At 40.0% G+C, this 22,152-nt stretch overlaps 2 protein-coding genes across 2 annotated transcripts; one reads left to right on the top strand and one right to left on the bottom strand.

Annotated features, from left to right (window-relative positions):
- Positions 1–4,946: 4,946 nt before the first annotated feature.
- timm29 (translocase of inner mitochondrial membrane 29) lies at positions 4,947–7,963 on the bottom strand (the record flags this gene model as incomplete). Its single annotated transcript, XM_034191343.1, has 3 exons — positions 4,947–5,554; positions 7,736–7,798; positions 7,906–7,963. Coding segments are annotated over 3 exons (726 nt in total), but the record flags the coding sequence as incomplete, so codon positions are not given.
- Positions 7,964–8,262: 299 nt separating this feature from the next.
- yipf2 (Yip1 domain family, member 2) lies at positions 8,263–21,599 on the top strand. Its single transcript, XM_034190157.1, has 9 exons — positions 8,263–8,507; positions 9,118–9,180; positions 12,190–12,350; positions 12,896–12,976; positions 13,131–13,218; positions 14,626–14,742; positions 15,130–15,296; positions 16,399–16,581; positions 20,764–21,599. The coding sequence occupies exons 2-9, from the start codon at positions 9,150–9,152 to the stop codon at positions 20,848–20,850; spliced, it is 915 nt and encodes a 304-aa protein (XP_034046048.1). The 5' UTR covers positions 8,263–8,507; positions 9,118–9,149; the 3' UTR covers positions 20,851–21,599.
- Positions 21,600–22,152: the final 553 nt, after the last annotated feature.

The raw sequence follows: 22,152 nt of genomic DNA, 5'->3' as shown, positions 1-22,152 counted from the left end.
CATACAGTACCTGCATACCAAGTGAGGAACTGCAAATATCAGCTATTTTTACAATAAATCTTGTTTCCATGTTGAATACAGTCAGTGTACTGCACGCTAGCGGCGTGATAAACACGCACACTGTGTGTGAGTGAGACGGAGCAACTGACTGTGTGGTTGTCAATGACAACAAACTGCAAATTCCAGTGTCTCCAACCGAACGGTCCCCCCTAAAAATCGGTCCACCCTGCCTTTAGTGCACATGTGTCATTTCTGTGCGTCAGCCATGGCTCACCGATTATCACCTCATTTCTGCTTCAACTGCACTCCAGTCATCATCTATCTCAGCGACAGATATCTGAAGCTTTTATACAAGAATCACTTTCCACATAAATTCAGCATTATTTCATCATAAAAGACAGAGGAAGTGATCAGAGCGCCACACCCACACGACCTGCAGCTGCTGCGTTCACTGCGCCTCTGTCATTTCAAAGTGTCAGTAGCGATTCACTGAATATCACCTCATTTCTGCTTAAAACTTACTTTAGAATGATTTAAGAGGTTTTACTTTGTCATCTGATGGTTAATAATCACATTATTCGCTTTGATTGCTTTGGATGTAGAGAGTCAGACTCAGATGAGCTGTTGTGGTACCAAATGACACATGCGCAGTGAAGGCAGGCTGGACCAATTTTTAGGGGGGAACCTTACAGTCTGCAACACCATATCTGGCTCAACAAACGTCAGCTATCTTCGGCCAAAGCACACTCGCCACCTAGCGGTTGTGCCGGTGTTCTGTCGAGATGTGCGGTCTTGTCAAATTGTGTGCCCCAGCGCATAAAACAGTTCCATGTCACGACAATACTGTGCTGTAAATACAGCGTGCACATGCAAATTTAACTTTTTAAAATTGAAAAGACACTTATTGCTGTTGTATTTTTGTGTAAAGACAAAATTTATGTGTTTCCTTCAGTGGGGGAGCTCAGCTCCACTCGTGAATATTCTGTCGAATTGAGCTGTCGATTTGTGCGTCCCAGCAATATTACCCTGTAACTACAGCGTGCACATGCATATTGCAAATTTTTAAAATTGAAAAGACACGTACTGCTGTTATATTTTCATTGCTAGGTTGCTCGATCGGAGAGTTCAACACAGTAAAGAGAATCACTGTCAAACCGACAGGGGGAAGTGTGGATGGGGGAAGGTGTCAAAGTCTGGGTAGAGAGAACTGTGCATGCACAGTTGTATGGAGGGTTGGCTTCTCGACAGGAATGACATCTCGACAAGACTATCGAGATGTCGGGGATGATACGCGTAAACTGTTTTTTTTTTTTTTAATGGAGCCTTTAGGTGGTGGTGGTGTGTGTGAGTGATGTAGTAAATTTCACTTTACATATCAGGGTTATTTCTGACTTTGGAACACAGCTGTAATCCTGAACTATAAACAAAGCGTGTGTTGGGGGGGGGGGTGTCATTTCATAATCTGAAATAAAATTAATGGATTTGAGGGGGTGGGGGTTACTTGTGTTACATATGTCACATAGGTGTTAAAATGTGTTAGGCATAAATTCTGCTTAAATCAGGAGAATATCTGTGAAAGCATTCAGAATTGTGGATATTTTTAACATAAAACATCAAACATACGAAAATGTAAGATATTAAAAAGTGATTTGGCACAATATGACCCATTTAATAATTATCGTATTGAATCCAAGACCATTCCATTTTTAAATGTTGACTGAACATTAAAATGTGGATGAAAATCACCACGAATCAAGCATTTTTAGACCATTTTAAATCTGTAAGAGCTCAGTGTGTCTATAAATTGATTGTTAAAGTCTAGTCAGCATGTTGTGTGTGAAGAATGTTTATTTGAGATATAACAGGTTTTTAAGTAAGTTCCTTCTGTATAAAAAAAAACTACTTGAGGTGCCATGACACTTGCATGAATCTGATCTCTGCACTAGCACATAATTTAGCTTGCTAATGAGTAAACTCGTAAACTGTGCGCGGCTGTGTGCCAGTGTGCAAAGATTTTGAAATGTTCAAAATTTCTGGCACGCATAAATTTCGTGCCACTTGCATGAACTAGCCATGATATTGCGCAACCTGTTCGCAAACACTGCTGTGTCACGGCCTGTCATTACGGATCATTGTGCACAGTTTACGAGTTTACTCATGGACATTCAAGATTGCATGCCAGTGCAGAGATCAAATTTGTGCAAGTGTCAATGTGCGTACCATCTAATAACATGCAATGGCATGACGAATTGCGTCGCGGTGTGATGCCAAAATTTGTCCAAGTGTCAAGGTGCCTTTGGACACTTCACCTATGAAGAAGAAGAAAAAAAAAAAAAAAAAAAAAAAAAAAAAAAAAAAAAAAAAACCCCTTCAGGTATACTGCCGTTTCAAATGTGCACAAATGTCTTTAGACAGAAGCATCCACTCCAGTTATTACTCTCAAAAACACAAATTACAGATCAAGTCAGTGATGTCAAAGAAAAAGGGATCAAAGTGCATTTAATTGAGTTTTTTTATGCATTATAGGTGCTGTAATTAATAAAACCCATATATATATATACGAGGGCTGTCAATAAAGTTACAGTCCTTTTAATTTTTTTCAAAAACTATATGGATTTCATTCATATGTTTTTACGTCAGACATGCTTGAACCCTCGTGCGCATGCGTGAGTTTTTCCACGCCTGTCGGTGACGTCATTCGCCTGTGAGCACTCCTTGTGGGAGGAGTCGTCCAGCCCCTCGTCGGAATTCCTTTGTCTGAGAAGTTGCTGAGAGACTGGCGCGTTGTTTGATCAGAATTTTTTCTAAACCTGTGAGACACATCGAAGTGGACACGGTTCGAAAAATTAAGCTGGTTTTCAGTGAAAATTTTAACAGCTGATGAGAGATTTTGAGGTGATTCTGTCGCTTTAAGGACTTTTCACGGTGCGAGACGTCGCTCAGCGCTCTCAGGCGGCGTCATCAGCCTGTTCAAGCTGAAAACCTCCACATTTCAGGCTCTATTGATCCAGGACGTCGTGAGAGAACAGAGAAGTTTCAGAAGAAGTCGGTTTCAGCATTTTATCCGGATATTCCACTGTTAAAGGAGATTTTTTTAATGAAAGACGTGCGGGCGGGTCCGCGCGTCGGGACGCAGCCGACGCGGTGCGGCGGCACAGGAAAAACACCTCCGTGTTGATAACCATTTGTAAAATCCAGGCGGCTTTTGATGGCTTTCAGTGGAGTGAGTATATGAGAAATTGTTTAACAGGCAGGACATGTTCCAACTTGTCCTTAAGGCTTTCAACAGAGGTGTTTTTCCTGTGGCGGAGCGTCGCGGCGGCTGCGTCCCGACGCGCGGACCCGTCCGCACGTCTTTCATTAAAAAAATCTCCTTTAACAGTGGAATATCCGGATAAAATGCTGAAACCGACTTCTTCTGAAACTTCTCTGTTCTCTCACGACGTCCTGGATCAATAGAGCCTGAAATGTGGATGTTTTCAGCTTGAACAGGATGACGACGCCGCCTGAGAGCGCAGCGCGACGTCTCGCACCGTGAAAAGTCCTTAAAGCGACAGAATCACCTCAAAATCTCTCATCAGCCGTTAAAATTTTCACTGAAAACCAGCTTAATTTTTCGAACCGTGTCCACTTCGATGTGTCTCACAGGTTTAGAAAAAATTTTGATCAAACAACGCGCCAGTCTCTCAGCAACTTCTCAGACAAAGGAATTCCGACGAGGGGCTGGACGACTCCTCCCACAAGGAGTGCTCACAGGCGAATGACGTCACCGACAGGCGTGGAAAAACTCACGCACGCGCACGAGGGTTCAAGCATGTCTGACGTAAAAACATATGAATGAAATCCATATAGTTTTTGAAAAAAATAAAAAGGACCGTAACTTTATTGACAGCCCTCGTATATATATATTTATATATATAGCAGCAGTAATGAAATTAACCTTACACATTTATTGAGTCCGCTCCGACTCTGTTTAGGGTCAGTTTTTCCTTTAACAGTGAAACAATGAAGCCTCACTTTGAATAGAAAAATTCATATCTGAACACAAAAATGAGGGTTCAATCACCAGCTGGTCTTAATTAACACAGATTCCTGCATCGGGTGCATGAATGAATACAGTTTTCATAAGTTTGACATTTTTCATATAAATCCTTTTTAAACTGATTTCATGAACTCTCTAATATTTTGAGATACATTTTGTCCTCATTTTTTAGCTGTAATTAAAATTTATAATACAAAATTATAATATACAAAATCTGAGTTGTAGCAAATTTCTGTGTGTATACACACAGAGACACACACACATTATATATATATATACACGTATATGTACATATACACACACATCTATGTAACGTTTACAGGTAATGAGTATAGAATATCTTAAACTTTCACTTCCTAAAATAACTGACTGAAAATGATCTTTTTCACAATATTCCAATTTTTTTTTCTTTAGATGCACTGTATAAGACTGTTGGTGATACACTGATCAGGTGAAAGAAGAAGGGGGGGGGGAACAACGGGCAGTGTGACTGAGATGATGCTGCTCAAGCTCCAGAAAACATCTCAGTGATCCAAACTTGTGTTATATCAAAATGTAAATAAAATAAATTTTTAAAAACACCTTTATTACAGGTGTTCACAGCTTTGCTTCGTTCCAGAGTAATAATATATAAGATGTCTGAAATTCAGTTTGCGTTTATTAAATTCCACGCAGGTTAAACATAGCAGACACGGATTATTTGGAATATTTGTTTTAGCAAGTTTTCAGGGTCTCATGGATGCAGTCTCTTATTAACATGATGAAAAGCATAAAAAATTACATTTTAGTAGTAGTAGTAGATCCACATTTGTCGACATTGTTTTGTTTGGACCCGGAAACAGATTTATCACGTGATGCGTTATGTCAGAGCTTAACAACAGGATGATGCTACCCTTCTCTTTGCCAATTACTTATTTCTCTCCTCCTCCTCTTTCTGTATTTTCACTGCTACCCAGGACTCTTTGTGCAACCTCTCATTCCTTTCCACCTCCCAAACACTGGGTGGAGCTGTTGCCTGCATGTTTGCTGGCAGGTGTTTGAACTCTTCCTCATTAATATCATAGTCCTTCATCTTTGAATCCAGTGACAACCAGCGGCCAACAAAGCCCATGTCTAGGATGCGCTGGGGGAGTTCCCTCCAGGGTACTGCCAGATAGGAGCACTGGGCTTCATAGAGTTTAGTGTCTGGATCATAGTCAGTGTAATAAATCAGAGATACCACACCCAGGCTTGCGTGGTGAAGTCGGCCCTCGTTTTGAAGCTTGATCAGCTTCTGCACGTGTCCATCAGAGGTTGCACTACGGATCCACGGTGACAGCAGCGCCAGCTGATTGGAGCGCTCCAGCAGGTCAGCCTCAAAAGAGAAGTGATCCGGTTTAGTGTGGAAACAGGCCCAGGCCCCGCCCAGCAGGACCACATACACAGAGGCTTTAACTGGGCGCTCCCAGGCACCGAAGACGATCTCCTTACAAGCCTCTCTGTAGTCAGAAAGCAGGCTATGACACCACACACCTAAAGATGGAGAAAAAAATAAACCAGATCATGCCTGGAGTTTAAAGCAAAATGATCACTCAACATCTGTATCATTTACTTTACGCAAAAAAGTACACAAAGCAGGGCCTGATTTTAGACACAGTGCACTGCTGCATCAGGCCTGTTCTGATGATCATAAGACACCAGCTCATGGACAAACTGAACACACCTGTGACCCGACTTAGCACATCAGGTTTGATGATGGAAAATACAGTGTGCAGTGAGTCAGAATTCAAAATCACAGCTTGCACACATATGAACCTCCTTACAGCAGGACTTCCTTCATGTAGCTATTCACCTGAAGATGTCTGATATGTATGAAAGTAACTGGATAATGGCATTTTGTGTAAATGTGCTTCTGTACATCAATACAATGTAGCTAAAATCAAACAATCATTATTATTCTTTGAGTTCATGTGTCTCTGTGAGGTTTGGGAAGGGTTAGGAAGTCATGTCACCACATATGGCCTAGTTCAAAAATAATGAAATCTAACTGCTGATTTGCATTGCATCTGTCATGAACAGGCCATTATTTTATTTAGCACCATCCAGATTTATCTGTGAGTTGCCTATAGTCTCTTTGACAGGTACTGAAAATTTCATGGAAAAATTCCACACAGTTCCAGAGATATGCACGAAATATACCCCAAAAAAAGCACATTTTTCATCAATTCTGTGCGACACTGATATTTAGCATTATCATTTAAAGTTGAATGTTAAAGAAATAACCTTGTATTTTGTCAGTTTGTTTGTGCTCCATAATAACACACAGTAATACATCTTTGTAAAGGTAGAAATGTCATTTCCTAGAAAAAACATGTTTCTAAAGCAAGGTAAAACTGTCACAAGCATAACGTTGAGAATGAGTCCTTGATTTATTTGTGTCAAAACCTTAGCTATATCTCCTCCTCTGCTTCAATAGAATAATTATATTACTTGTTCAATAATACCAGGAACTAATGGACAGAATTTCTTTGTTTCAGGCTTCTGCAGACTAAAGACGATACCCCCAACTGTTGTCGCAAGTGTTACGCTCTAGCACATTATAGTATATATGCACTGATATTTTCTAGCAATGACTGAACCCAGACCAATAGAAATATCGAAACTCTGATATCAATCAATCAATTTTTTTATATAGCGCCAAATCACAACAAACAGTTGCCCCAAGGCGCTTTATATTGTAAGGCAAGGCCATACAATAATTATGTAAAACCCCAACGGTCAAAACGACCCCCTGTGAGCAAGCACTTGGCTACAGTGGGAAGGAAAAACTCCCTTTTAACAGGAAGAAACCTCCAGCAGAACCAGGCTCAGGGTCTATGATATATAACCATACCTAAAATAATAACATTTCACAAAAAACACTTTTAAAATTTGATGGTTATGTCACGCTTTGGCTTTATTATTTTTTAACTAGGCCATAACAATGACCTACCAACACACAGTTACCATAACAATATCCACAGCTAATATTTTAATATAAAAGAAAACTGGAAGATATAAGAAAGAGAAGTTTGCAATCTCGGTAGGACACTTTGGGCACACCTACAATCTCAGTATGTGTCCCTGATCCACTGTTTGCATGAATCATATATTTTCAGAGAACAAAAGTAATTAGACAAACTAAACTTAGACCTTTTTAAAACAAATCACAAGTCAGGGGATGGAAACATGAACATTTCCAAGTCACTAAATATGTCTTGGACTTTATTTACATCAATATTTAAGAAATACAAACAGTATGGTAGTAGGTGGTAAATCTACCCGGAGGAGGCAGTTCTCCAAAACCTGAGTGACCAAAGAAGATGAGTGAAGGGAGCCACCAAAACATCTCACCACAAAAACAAACAAAGCCCAATGAAAAAGTATTTTGTGGCTGTGATTACATAAACTGGGCAACATACAACTTTTGTCTGTTACATTATTAGTCGTAGAGCAACAAAGAAAGATTTGTTTAAAAAAGATAGTATGAAATCTCAGCTACAGGTTGGCAGAAGATACATAAGACACACGAGATCAGATATGATCCGTTTTTTGTATGAAAATCTAACAATCGCCAGTATATAATTATTCACTGACTACTGAAGGAATTAAAAAAAAAAAAAAACACAGCAGGAAAAATTTTAAAGGAGACATTATTTTTGCTCAGTTTCTCACCGGCTTTGCTGTTTTTCAGTCTCTCCCACAGACTCCTTTTGGCTGGAATTTTCGCTGTTTCTGCCGCAACAGAGCAAAGTGCCCTGGTTATAAGAGATAAAGACATTTCAGGTGGATTTAGTTACTATAAACTGTCACCTTGACGCAAAAAAATCAACAAGCTGATGTACGAGCCAAAATGGACCACCACCACCACCGCTTCAGCTTCAGCTTCTGCTTCTTCTTCTTCTTCTACTACTACTTCTTCTTCTTCTTCTGCCTCCATAAAATGTTGCTCCCATCTTACCGCCACCTACTGGACAGTTCTCAACTATCTACCGCGCTAAGCTTCCGGTTATTTTGTTCAACTTGACAACTTTGGTAAACCCGTAAAACAAAAACAAACTGGAAATTATAAAGTATGTATTTTATTGTAATGATGAATATAAATACGTTTACTCGTATCAATCAGATATTATAACACAAATGTTTTTAAACAAGTTTATTGAACAAACACACAGGCGTTCATGCTTGTTACGTAACAGCTTTGTTTACGTGGTGACGTGTACCGGAAGTATTGAATTAGCAATTAGCTGTAGAAGCCTTATAGAACTGTATTATAGTTTTCCGTTTGCGTTTTTGCTTAATTTTATTTCAGTTGTGCTGATTTGTCACATATGTGCATTAAATGCTGTTATATATTTTCTCAGATGTTAAAACTAACCTGCTAGCGTGCGCTTAGCCTAGCTAACAGCGTTACCTTGTGGTTACTTTTGCTCTTTCACGCTTTCAGGTTGGTTTGTGCATTTGATCGTTTTTGCATAATTTTATTTTATTCCATGTTTGAGACAATCGTGGCTCTATTTGTTTAACGTCATGCATGTTTTTGTTTGAATTGTATTATGTTGGTGTTAATTTGTTTTGGGTTTTTTTAATTATTATTTTACGTGAGTTTTTATGTTGATAGTTTGTCCTGATTTTTTTCCATGGTATTTTCTTTTGTTGATAGAGTTTTATTTGTATTAAAATTTTTAAATGATTTTACATAATAGTTTTGTTTTTAAATTATTTTATAGGAGAGCTTTATTTTGAGTTTTATATTGTTAGTGTGTTTTTTAAATTATTATTTATTTTACAAAAACATTTATATTGTTGATAGCTTTCTATTAACGTTGTTTTTCTATACATACACACACACTTGCACAGAATGTTTACCTCGGTTATCATGATGCAGAATGATAATAGAAAAATTACAGGATAAAATATTTCTTGTCTTTTTAACTTTTGAGACTGGAGGATTCCTGTATCTATTAAAGAGGTTTTGATTCCTGCTATGAGACATTTCTATGTGTAAAGTGTGATGATGCACAGACTTAATATTTTTATCCTGTTTCTTCTCCCAGGTCTGCATCTTCAGCCTCTGTGCACTGAAGCAATGGCAAATCCAAATGACCTACAGTTTCAAGGTGAAGTTCACATAATTTACATTTGTGGCCCAGTGTTATTTATATTACTGTAAAGTTCTCTTAACTATGGTTTAAATCTATAGCTATAATTTTTCTGATGTTCTCTCCATATTTGTTTTGTTCCTCTGGGAGGGGGGCAGTGTGCTTCTCCCAAAATGATAACTCTCTCTTCAAAGTTCTTTTCAACTTTGTGCCAGTATTTAGCCTTAGATGGCTAAATGAATGACAAAATGAACCTTCTTGGTTAAACCTAGTTAAAACTTTATATATATATATATATATATATAGCTGCTTTGGTGTTAATTAACAACAGGTGCATTAAAGGGGCAACAGTGAGATGACAGTCAAAACAGGAATGGTTTTTACGGTGGAGGCCACTGACATTTTTTCCCTCCTCATCTTTTCTGACTGATTTTTCACTAGTTTTGCATTTGACAAGGGTCAGTGTCACTACTGGTAGCATGGTGTGGTACCTGGAGCCTCCAGTGGTTGCACAGATAGTCCAACTCCTCCAGCATGGCTCATCAATATGTGATATTGCTAGAAGGTTTGCTTTGTCTCCCAGCACAGTCTCAAGAGCATGGAGGAGATTAAAGGAGACAGGCACTCTAGGAGAGCTGTACAGGGCCGTAGAAGGTCCTTAACCCATCAGCAGGACTGGTATTTGCTCCTTTGTACAAGAAGGAACAGGATGAGCACTGTCCGAGCCCCACAAAATGACCTCCAGCAGGCCACTGGTGTGAATGTGTCTGACCAAACAATCAGAAAAAGACTTCATGAGGGTGGCCTGAGGGCCTGACGTCCTGTAGTGGGCCCTGTGCTCACTGGCCGGCACCGTGGAGCTCAGTTGACATTTGCCATAGAACACCAGAATTGGTAGGTCCACCACTGGCACCCTGTGCCTTTCACAGATGAGAACAGGTTCAACTTCAGCACATGTGACAGATGTGAAAGGGTCTGGAGACGTTGTGGAGAATGATATGCTGCCTGCAATATCATTCACAGGGTTCTCACCAGGATTTTTTCCACAGCACAGAGGGGAACTTAGCATGGCATAGCCACGCAATGAGCGTTGCAGGCGAGTCCAGTGCCCCCCCCCCCCCCCGGACAAAATTTTGAAACTTATAACCCTTTGAAACAGTATTTCCTGAATTTTGAGGGCCACTGTGTGTTGCTAACTGGGATGTTAAATAACACATTCTTTAAAAGAGGGGGAAAAAAATCAGAAATGCTGGTTAAATCACAGCATAACCAGACTTAACCAGCTGATATTTGTTGTATGGCTGGGGGGGCCTGGCTGCCTTTTTGTTTCTGTCTTTTGGTTTTCCTTCCAGGTGGCTTGCATTTGGGACTGAGTGGCTGTGTTGCTGAGGTTATCAGGACCTCACCCTGATCACCTGCGGCTCGTCAGGACTCACAGCTGAGGTGCATCTATATGGATTGGAACATGGTGGCATTTAAGACTGGAGTATACAGTGTGTATTTGCCAGAGACTCGACCTTGTGACCAGACGGGTGAGATCGTCGTCTCTGGAGCCATCTCATCATCAGTGGATGCAGAGAACGTCCAGGGTTTGATGCACGGTCTGTGAAAGAGGAGGGGGTGAGGTCTCACGCTCGTCAGCACACTTCCTGAGGTACGTTAGATTTTGTGACTAACATTTATACAGTCAGTAAATGTGGTGTCCCTCACACCTTTTTATATTGAGCTGTATGTTAGTCATGTATCGGCTTCCACTGCAGTGGAGTTTTGTGAACTGGATGTTCCATGCCTGCAGGTTGGGAAGCTGATTAGTAATCAAGCCAGGAAGTGTTTGCTGTTTGTACACCTTTAAGTATTCTCTCTGTGTGTAGAGTGTGGACTCACATAATGGTTCCTTCTTTCACAGACTCGGTTTGTTGCGGCCACCTGGGGGGTGTCGGCGGGGTCCTTGGGTCCGAACAGCTTCTGGCTCCGGACCGTTAGCACTGCTGGGAGCGCACCACGCCAGACCGCACTTTCTTTTGTTATTTTTTGTATCACTGTTATGTATTAAATTCAGTTAGCCTTTGTACCGTGCTCTGCTTATTTCATACTGGGTCCTTCAAACGCTGGTCGGTTCTCCGAGCTGCGTCCGACACATCACAGATATTAATTTGCACTGACAAGGGGGCAGGATTGCATTGTAATTACTGGTAGATTTCAGCTGATATCTTGCTCTCCTTGCCTTTTTGCACCTCTCTTTCTTCAGGTGTTTAATTTTTTTTTCTCTGTCATTTCATATTATTACGCATAACTTCATTTCTGTACTTATTTGTTTTGGTTATTTATACATTTGTATTACTTGTGGTATTACTGACATCTTGTGAAAAGTTCATGCCAGTAGCACCTTTAGAAATATATTTACTGACAAAAATGGTGACATGTTTGATGCTTAATTTTACTTGCTGTATATAGCTGTGTTTTAGATGATTTATTTTGTTGCATGCATGTGTCTCTTTAGTTAATTATTGCTATTCAGTGGCCAACTCAATCTCTGGAGAATTATCCAAGGAGTGACTGGTCTCTCTGTTAACAAGTGTATCAATACACAGTGATGGTATTAACATAGTTTTCCAGTGTAATGCCAAAGTTAAGTTTGCATCCGAAAATAACTTGTAGACACTGAAAAAATGAAAATAAGCTGGTGCCACGTAGCTCCACTTTTTGGAAATCTACTTCAGTGTAGACATGCCCCAGAGTGCTGGCTGGTCCATCAGGCGTCTCTCACAAAGCAAACATGAGTTCAGACAAGTTGTTTTAGGCCTAAATGTTGCTTGATGCAGGATAGCTAGAGTTGTGTCACTTTAAGAAACTTTAACATGAAACCTTAGCAGTAATCAATTGTGAGAGAGCCAATAAAAACTGATTATACACAATAAAAAGGATCTGTTTTGGTGGACTGCTGCTCAGATGATTGATAATCACTCGTGAGCAGCAGCATGTTGCAGTTCCATCACTGTTAGTGTTTCTCCTTATTTCTGTGTGTAGAGTTTGAAGAAGCAGCAGCATTATTGTCTGCAGACCCTGCAGCCTCCACACTCAGTGTATCTGCCTCCAACGCTAACACAGCAGAAGAAGGAGGAGGAGGAGGAGAAGATGTGAAACTGAACATGTCAGAGGATGAGGAGGGTATTGAGGAGAGTTCAGAGGTAAGCAAAACATTTGGTCTTATTAGTCCTCGTCTTATCAAGGAAGGAGTCCTAATTGGTAACATTATTTAGAAAATGCTTTATTTTGTATATTCTGATGCAGATCTACATAAAATATTCACTTGTTGAGCCATTTGGGATTTGTTGTTTTGCTCACGGTCATGTCAACACTCAGGAACAATCAGGGATCAAAACCCACTGACTTCTGGTGAATGAATGATGCACATCATTGTTTGCAGTGACGTATTAATTTGCTTTCTGCTACAAAGGCAAGAGACTGCATGCAGCACTGCAAGTATAGCTATCTGTTTGTCTTAGCTTCGTATTTGAGACTGCAACAAAACCAGCTGACAAGAACTGACTGATCAAACTGTGTAATAGTGATCAGAGGTGTGTAGAAACAAAAGCTTTATGATATCATGAATAGCTGATGACGCTGACCTCTTTAGAGTGAACAGACACCTGTGGTGAGTTGTTAAAAGTGTTGCTAACCCCATCAACACCAATAAGGTGTCTTAATATTTTGAGAATTGTTTGTGTTCCAGCTCTTAGGAGGACAGAAACCAAGCAGTGGCTTCTGGACCTTTGAATACTATCAGTCTTTCTTCAATGTGGACACAATGCAGGTATCATCTATATATATATATATATTCAGAACATTCTGGAAACAAGTACAATTTGTACAATATTTAAAACTGATTCTGTATTAACTAGTTCTGTAGGAAAATATTTAGGAGCTTTCTTTATGTTGAATATTATTTTTACCCCTGTGTAATGCAGGTGCTGGACAGAGTTAAGGGGTCGATGTTACCATTACCTGGGAGGAACTTTGTCAAACACTTCCTCAGAAATAACCCTGATCTGTACGGTAAGTCAGAAATAGTACATGTACACTAGCAGAGTTAGCTTACTAGTATTGTATTGTCACACTGGTGATGGCAAGCTAGCGTCCATGTGCATGCATGCTTGTTTACATTCACCAGTTCACCTGCTACAGTGCAGCTGATGGCAGCATTATCGCTGGCATCGCTGGAAAAATAGTGGCCAAAGATTAAGAAATAAGGGCTTGTCACCAGAGGGCATTCCATTCTCATTACCATTACTGAAGTGCCCTTAATCAATGTAGTTATTTCCTAAAATTTTCCTGGTGTACAGTTTGGTATCTTGCATGGCAGCACTTGCAGCCTGCAGTAATTTGTTGTAGTTTTCAGCAAGTCTCAGACACGTCTCCTGAGGAATCCCAGCCCATTCTTCATTGGTGACTCTCTTAAGTTCCTCCAGATTTGATGGTCTTCTGGCATGGACCTTGGTGTTCATTTCACACCACAGATTTTCAAAGGGATTCAAGTCAGGGCTTTGTGCAGGCTAGTCAGTAACATTCACGTTGGTCTTCTGTGGGTAGTTCTTCAACAGGAGCGATGTATTTTCTGAGTTGTCGTGTTGGAAGACAAAGCGGAGACCTAGACCCAGTTTTGCTGCTGAATACTTGAGGTTTTCTTTCAAGATCTTTACATATCATTTCTTCATGATTCCTTCCACCTTGAGGAGATTCCCAGTTCCAGACGCACTGAAGCATTCCCCACAGCCCACCATACTCCCACCGCTGTGTTTCACTGTGGGACGATGTTCTTTGGGTTATACGCCTCTCTCATCTTTCTCCAAATATAAGCAACATCTCTATGGAGAAAGAGCTCTAGTTTTGTCTCATCTGACCAAAGGACACACCTCCAGTGTGTCCTTTCTCCAGGTTGTCCTCAGCATATGTAAAATGTGTAGGTGAGGTGGCACGTGAGGACCAGATGTGAGCACCACTGCTTTAGACCATCATCTTCAAGTCTTGTCACCAGATTTGTCACCATTAGGAACAAACAAGGAAATGTCAAAATATAGCAGGTAAAGGGAGCAACATAAAAGCATTAAACATAAACTAAAATACATAAATCCATCTTTTACAGTTAAAAACAAACAAACTAATAAACAAGTCTGCCATAGACCACCATCCACATCTGTTAAAACACATGTTCATTCCACTCTCAGACAGCCATGGGAACTGTACGCTTCATAAAGTGTAAAACTCAGGTGCGCGTGGCAATGAATGAATGAATGATTTTGTCAGTTCAACCAAAATTTATGTTGGTGTGAGATTAAGTTCATTCTTATGTGGTAGATATCGTGTGTTTAGCGTATTGGGATGATAATCCATCTGGGCCTGGAGTAAATCAGTCAGTACTACAGTCAGTGAGCGTCTGTAAATGTTTGTGTGCTCCTCCTGTAGGTCCGTTCTGGATCTGTGTAACTCTGGTGTTCTCAGTCACCATCAGTGGGAACCTCTCCACCTTCCTTAGCAAGATGGGAAACTCGTCTTACCACTACAGACCACAGTTCCACAGAGGTCAGATGTGCACAAAGTTACTGTGTCACTCACAAAATGCCATCATTTGAAAATGTAAAAACTTCATTGTCCTTCCATGCTTCTCCAAACCGCTTCGTCCTACTTTCTTGTTTCAGTGAGTAATGCTGATCCTGCTTCATAGATATTTCTGGGTGTAAATGTCATGTCCAGTGGAGTTTACAGACTTTCTTTGTGCAGAGATGAAAGTGTTTCATGCCAATAACTTCAGATCAGATGACTCACCCAACTGCGGGTGTCAGAAGAACAAAAACCCTCTCTGTCTCTAAATCTAAAGATGGCGGGTTCTGTTGTCATTAATGTGAAATGCTTTTACTTTCTACTTTTATTTTATTTTTTGTTATTATCTGCCCTACTTTTTCCTTCCAGTAACGATAGCTGCATTCGTAATCTTCTTGTACGCCTGGTTGGTTCCAATTGGTTTATGGGGCTTCCTGACCTGGCGACAAGGTGGAGAGAGGCAGATTAGAGGTTATTCCTTCCTGGAAACTGTTTGTGTCTACGGCTACTCTCTCTTCATCTACATCCCCACATCTGTGAGTTCATGAGGACAGATCTACGACTACTGATAGATCTCAGACTCTATTTCCAGTCAACATTTATATGTGGCAGAGTTTATGTTCTATAAACAGTGTGGAAAATGTGACATTAGATCCATTTTACTAAAACTGCATGCAACTCTGCATCTCAGTGATTTGAATTGGGAATGTCCCAATCCAATTTTAGCAATCTTATTGGACCTGATCATGGAACCTTCTGATTGAGTAGAATTGGATTTGTCTCATTCGGTTACAACCGATAACCGCTGTCATGTCAGTACCTCCTGGAAGCTCAGCAGCACCGCTGTAGAATAATATTCAAAAGCATATTTATACTCTGCTTCACTTTAAATACTCACACGTCTGTTCCTGATGGATGGTGTACAAGTGGTGTATGCTTTTTCATTATTCAGACTCATCAGTGTTTTCCTCGTGCTAAGAGCTACCGCACAGGCCTGTAGCTAAGGAGGGGTCAATGGGTCAGAAGGCACCCCCCCCCCCCTTGTGTTAAGGTACACTTTGGAAAATAATTTTTTTTTCCACATAATAAGAATAGTAATAATATTTTATACATAGGTGCACTTGTGCAGTTGTCAAGCACATGCAATAGATTGACTTTAATGTTGCAGTGCACACTGTGCAAGTGTGTTACCTAAGAAAATGCAAGTATCTGATTGGGCCTTCATATCGGCACGAATTGGGGCCAAAAAGTTTGATTGAGACATCCTTATTGCCTGTTCCTTTTTCTGTATTGGTATCATGCAGTCCTATCAAACAATCACAGATCTGATGAGCTTTGGCTAGAGGAGGCCTAGGGCAGGTGATGCATACGTTTCACTGGGCTGTGCCAGTTAGACTGCTATTTTAGATAGGTGGGGATGGGCCAGTTGTGTGCCTGTGTACTTGCCACCCAGGACCCAAGTCAGTTCTTGGTGTTGTGGATTCAATGAACTGCAGCCCCGGTGCACGCTCCTAGACTTGATTTGACAAGCTAATATCCAAACTCCATTTATCAATGAAGCTGTATTCTGTCATCTTCTATTTACTGGTTTCAGTGTAGGTGTGAACATCAGTAACCAACCAGTTCTGTCCTCTCCAGGTGTTGTGGATCATACCAAATGAATGGTTCCAGTGGACACTGATCCTTGTTGCCATCTTGATCTCTGGCTCCGTTTTAGTCTTTACCTTCTGGCCCGTTGTCTGCAATGACAGCAAGGTGATGGCACTTGCTACAGTGGCGACCATAGTGATTTTGCACATGTTGCTGGCAATTGGCTGCAAGGTTAGTGACCTACACTGACAAGTTGTTTACATTTGATGTTGATCCCATACGGTGCATCCGGAAAGTATTCACACCACTTCACTTTTTCCACATTTTGTTACGTTATAGCCTCCTGTCAAAATGGAGTGAATTCATTTTTTCCCTCAAAATTATACTCACAACATCCCATAATGACAACATGAAAATTTTTTTGTTTTTAATTTATGCAAATTTATTAAAAATAAAAAAACTAAGTAATCTCGTGTACATAAGTATTCACACCCTTTGCTCAATACTTTGTTGATGCACCTTTGGCAGCAATTACAGCTTCACGTCTTCTTGAATATGATGCCACAAGCTTGGCACACCTATCTTTGGGAAGTTTTGACCATTCGTCTTTGTAGCACCTCTCAAGCTCTATCAGGTTGGATGGGGAATAAATAAATGGCAAATAGACTGCATTTATATAGCACTTTTCTGTCTGCATCAGACGCTCAAACCGTTTTGCAATTATGCCTCACATTCACCCATTCATACAAACACACTCACACACCATGGTTCTAGCTAGCGCAAACTTGCGTTACGGCCCTTTATGTTATAATTTTGTGCCGTTACGCTTATTGTCAATACAGCATAACGGGCCTGTAATCAACCGTTTCTGCAGCGCGACTCCAGTTTGAAGCGTGAATCATTGAAGCAATGCTTTGATTTAATGGTTCATGGCGCTTTGATTCGCTGCTCTTCAGAAGCAGTAAGTCCGCTTCTTATCCCCTGTCAAAGCCATTAAACTATCATGCGTCACTTTTGTGTGGATTAAAGTCACTAACTGGGACTCTTGTCTTGTTGCAGTCAACAAACGAGAATCGTCCTCCACTCCGTTGACAAAGCTCCAAACGCTGCGTGGCTCTTTGCTGAGACAGAGTCCAGTCAGAATTAATAACTTCAAAAGGAATTGCCGCTTTAAATAAAATGACACCTCTTTACAAACGTTGCAATACAGACAATAAACTACAATCGACTAAAACGTTTTTTCCTCCCAAAATGAGACGTCCTGCATTCTTTATGAACCTGACGTGCAGCACAACTGCAAGAGCTCAGCTCATAGGTATGGAAAGACATCCATGGCAATAATAATGTGTGAAATGCTTTTGACAAAAACTAACATTTTATTTCTGTTCATGTCCAGAGATCAAGGATCCACCATGTAGAGTTTATTATGTCCAGAATTTAAGGATCCAGCAACCAATTTCATATTTATTTACTTTAAGACTCAATAAAATGTTGTTCAATTTCAGTTTAATCATCTTATAAAGCGCCAAATTACAACAAAAGCCATCTCAAGGTGGCTCACACAGAACAGTTCAACATAAAAAATTAAAATAAATAAATCTAAATAAAAAATTAAAATACCTAATTAAAAACAGAAGTAAAAGAATAAAACATAACTAAATAAAAACTACTCATAAGAAAGAGAATAAAAATAGGTTTTAAGTCTTGACATAAAAATGTCCACGAAATCCGACTGCCTCACCGAGGGCCATGTACTGGCTAACCCAGAATGAGAGTGCCCACTCAACAAACTTCCCCAGCCTCCTGGACATGATGAAGGGACTTGGGCTGTCGTACCTGGCTTTTCCCCTTTGGGTACCCATAGAATGGCCAATTTTTAGCTTAAATTTTCAAAAGCTCCCCCCCTTCCACACCATCCCCCCCCTCTGTCGCTTCACTCCCTCGACATTACCACTACGCTAAAATTTTATCCTAGCCAGAACCCTGCACACCAATGTCAGGGTGCTGCCATGCAAGGTGCTCACGACCAGTGATGCCGGTAACGCGTTACTTAGTAACGCGTTACTCTAATCTGACCACTTTTTTTAGTAACAAGTAATCTAACGCTAATCTAATCTTTCCAAATCAGTAATCAGATTAAAGTTACTTCTCCATGTCACTGTGCGTTACTATTATTTTTCATTGTGGGTCGATAGCAGCATTAAACTTGGTCCGTGGGCAGGAGGTCGGGGTTCGACTGAACTGCCCACTTTAAGTGAGCTGTGAGCTTTTCATCCGCGTTTTTTTTGCAGCTGCTCGACTCGTCTCTTAAAGCACGGTGATCAGCACACCTGCACTGAGCTTTACAAAGACATTTTTATACTTTTTTTCCTCCTTTATTTAGAGCTGAGCTGAGCCGCTCTGTATCTGCACGTTAAAACAGCTGATCCTCCGCGACGCGTCAACAACTAACACTATTTTCCACTCAAATGCACCTAAACTCTCTTTCTGAGGACCACATGATGTGAAAACACAATAAAACTTTCTTACCTGTAAATCTGGTCACGTTTTCTGCATAAATAAATGTTATCCATTCTTTGTGCTCAAACGCCAAAGTAGGGGCGAATCCAGATGGGGCGTGGGGGAGGGATGTGCCCCCCTCACAACACCCCTAGATTAAAGGTCCAGTTTTGAAGCCTTTTTTTACTACAACTACTAATACTACTTAAAATAATATTAATTTCTACAAGTAAAATATTTAGAGAGAATTTAAATGTTAGAAAAATGCTAGAATGAATTTAATAGTTACATTTATAAACAATGTAGGTTCGAAATTGCAAGTTTTACTGTTACAGTGCTGTCAACAGTTAAATATGAGGTCAAGAAAGAGGTCTTTATTTTACTTTTTATAAAACAAGTATTTATTTTCATTGAAGTCAAGAAAGGGTGACTATAAAGTAAGTTTTGGCAAAACAGGTATCATTGTCATGTTGAGATGGCAGAGGGTTGTTGTCGGCAGCTGGGAAAAGTAACTAAAAAAGTAACTAGTAATCTAACTTAGTTACTTTTACAATTGAGTAATCAGTAAAGTAACTAAGTTACTTTTCCAAGGAGTAATCAGTAATTGGATTACTTTTTCAAAGTAACTGTGGCAACACTGCTCACGACACACCGAGAGCAACTTGGGGATTAAGGACCTTGCCCAAGGGCCCTTAGTGATTTTCTGGTCAGGCTGGGGTTTGAGCCGAGGATCCTCTGGTCTCAAGCCCAACGTTTAATCACTAGACCATCACTTCCTCTCTCCAGAGGAATGCTGGAGCTCTGACAGCTTGACCATCAGGTTCTTGGTCCAGGGTGACCAGCTCTAGGAAGAGTCCTGGTGGATCTGAAATTCTTCCATTTATGGATAATGGAGACCACTGTGCTCATTGGGACCTTCAAAGCAGCAGAAATGTTTCTGTACCTTCCCCAGATTTGTGCCTCAAGACAATCCTGTCTCAGAGGTCTACAGACAATTCCTTTGACTTCATGTTTGGTTTGTGCTCTGACATGCACTGTCGACTGTGGGACCTCATATGTAGACAGGTGTGTGTCTTTCCAGGTCATGTCCAGTCAACTGAATTTACTCCAGGTGGACTCCAATTAAGCTGCAGAAACATCTCAAGGATGATTAGTGGAAACAGGATGCACTTGAGCTCAATTCTGAGCTTAATGGCAAAAGCTGTGAATACTTATGCATGTGTGATTTCTTAGTTTTTTTTTTTTTTTTGTAATACATTTGAAAAATCTTAAAAAAAAACCAAAACTTTTACACATTGTCATTATGGGATATTGTGTGTAGAATTTCGAGGAAAAAAATTAATTAATCCATTTAGGAATAAGGCTGTGACATAACAAAAAGTGAAACATTATGAATACTTTCTGGATGCACTGTGTGTATTTAGCACAGAGTCTACATGTTGTTATATCACTCCACGCCCATGACAGCATTAGCAAAGCTGCAGTAGAACAATTAATTCACTTTTCATTTGATTCGTGTGTGAGTGCGGCACAGAAAACACTCATTGCCGCAAGTTCAGTTCAACTCAGAGTACACTGAAAATGTGGCTGTAAAGTGTTTATAACATACAACTTTTTAGTTGTATTTGTGGAGGATGCTGCGTGTTTATAGCCACGGCAGTTATATTTTTCAATGTTTGCATTGCTGTAAAAATAATGATGGACAAACATCGAAGTTTAAATCCACCTCCTGTTGAAATAGCTACCAAAATATGTCTACAAACTTTCACATCAAAGCTCGATCAGTCACTCCCTCAGAGAGAGAAACCACAGACTCTGTTACTAGTGAAGGGTTACATTCTTGTTGATTTCTTCTTCAACTTGTACATGTGGGGTGTCTTTTTTTTTTTTAATGGATTTTTTTTTATCTTTCAGATGTACTTCTTCCAGACAGCAGTCGACAAAACATTGAATCCTAAAGTGCCCACCAATGACACAGTACTGACCATCGAACCCCACTGACCAACATAAAGGAGGACTAATAGAAATTTTTTTTTTGTTGTTTTTGTTTTTTTATCATTTAAAAATGTGAAACTGGTTAAGGAAATGTTGATTATTGCTGTTGTGCATTTTCTTTTATGCTCTTTTGATGAAGTTTTGGGACAGGTGTCTGTGGGTGTTTACCTAATTTATTTCGAGTTGGTTACGTGGCATTTTTACACTGCACTAACTTCTACGGGGACATGTTAGGGTGTGAAGCATGTCACTGTTCTGCATCAGTTTCTTCAGCACCAAAGAGACATTTTTTTCCATCAAAGGATTCAAGTGCTTCAGATTCAGGAGAAAAATCTGAAAAATGATGGTAATTTGGAGTCTACATTGAAACCTTGTTCCTACCAATTGAATTCCACTGTGCACAACACACGCACTGGTAATAACAATGTGATTACATGGACTACATACTGGCCCAAATCCTTATTAGTGATATCAGCGCCTGTAACCAATTGCCTTTTTTTTTAAGCAGATATTTTTGAAATGCATTGTACAAGGAAGGGGGAAAAAATGTATCCTTGAGCCGTGGGAAAGGAAGCTATGGTAGGCTGCTGTGAACTTTTTTTTTTTTTTTTTTTTAGTGTTACTGGAAATGCACCGTTTTGTAACTTCCAGTTGATTAAAAAAATGTGCAAATTCAGCAAAAGGGTTTGTTTACAAAAATATGTATTTGTGGTTGTGCTGCACTTTTCTTAATAAATTTAACTTTAAAGGGGTGATTACGTTTTACTATTTGTCATACTGCACAAGACATAGAAACAATAAAATTCTAAAAATACATAAGTAAAAACAGATTAAAACGAGAGCGCTGCGCTCATAGAGCATAAATCTCCACCAACACAGTTTCCAATTCTACAAAATTTTACCTTTATGTTCGAAGTCCCGTGAGAAGTGGCTTTTCATAAGCTAAATTAGTTGTGATCAAATGTCAGGAGTATGTATTTATTCATGCACTTGAATCAAAGTGTTTTGTTTTTTTTTGTGATATTGTCAGTTTGTTTTTTTTTTGTTCAACTTTTTTGGTTTTTGAATTTGAATCAGAACTTAACCGAGAGCCAATGGAGTTGCTGCAAGACTGGGGTTATGTGGTGGATGGAGGTGGTTCTGGTGATGATATGGGCAGCTGAATTCTAAACCAAACTGTAGCTTATCAAGGTACTTGTGGAGAGTTGCAATTGTCCAGATGAGAAGTAACAAGGCTGTGAACAAGGGTAGCAGTGGTGGGGTGAGCAGAAGCACTTCATGTGGAAGTATGCGGACTGGGTGATGTTG

Source organism: Thalassophryne amazonica, chromosome 16 (genome assembly GCF_902500255.1).
Source record: "Thalassophryne amazonica chromosome 16, fThaAma1.1, whole genome shotgun sequence".
NCBI classification, from domain to species: domain Eukaryota; kingdom Metazoa; phylum Chordata; class Actinopteri; order Batrachoidiformes; family Batrachoididae; genus Thalassophryne; species Thalassophryne amazonica.
The sequence above is the reverse complement of the archived record's forward strand: the minus strand, read 5'-3'. Positions and strand labels throughout refer to the sequence as shown.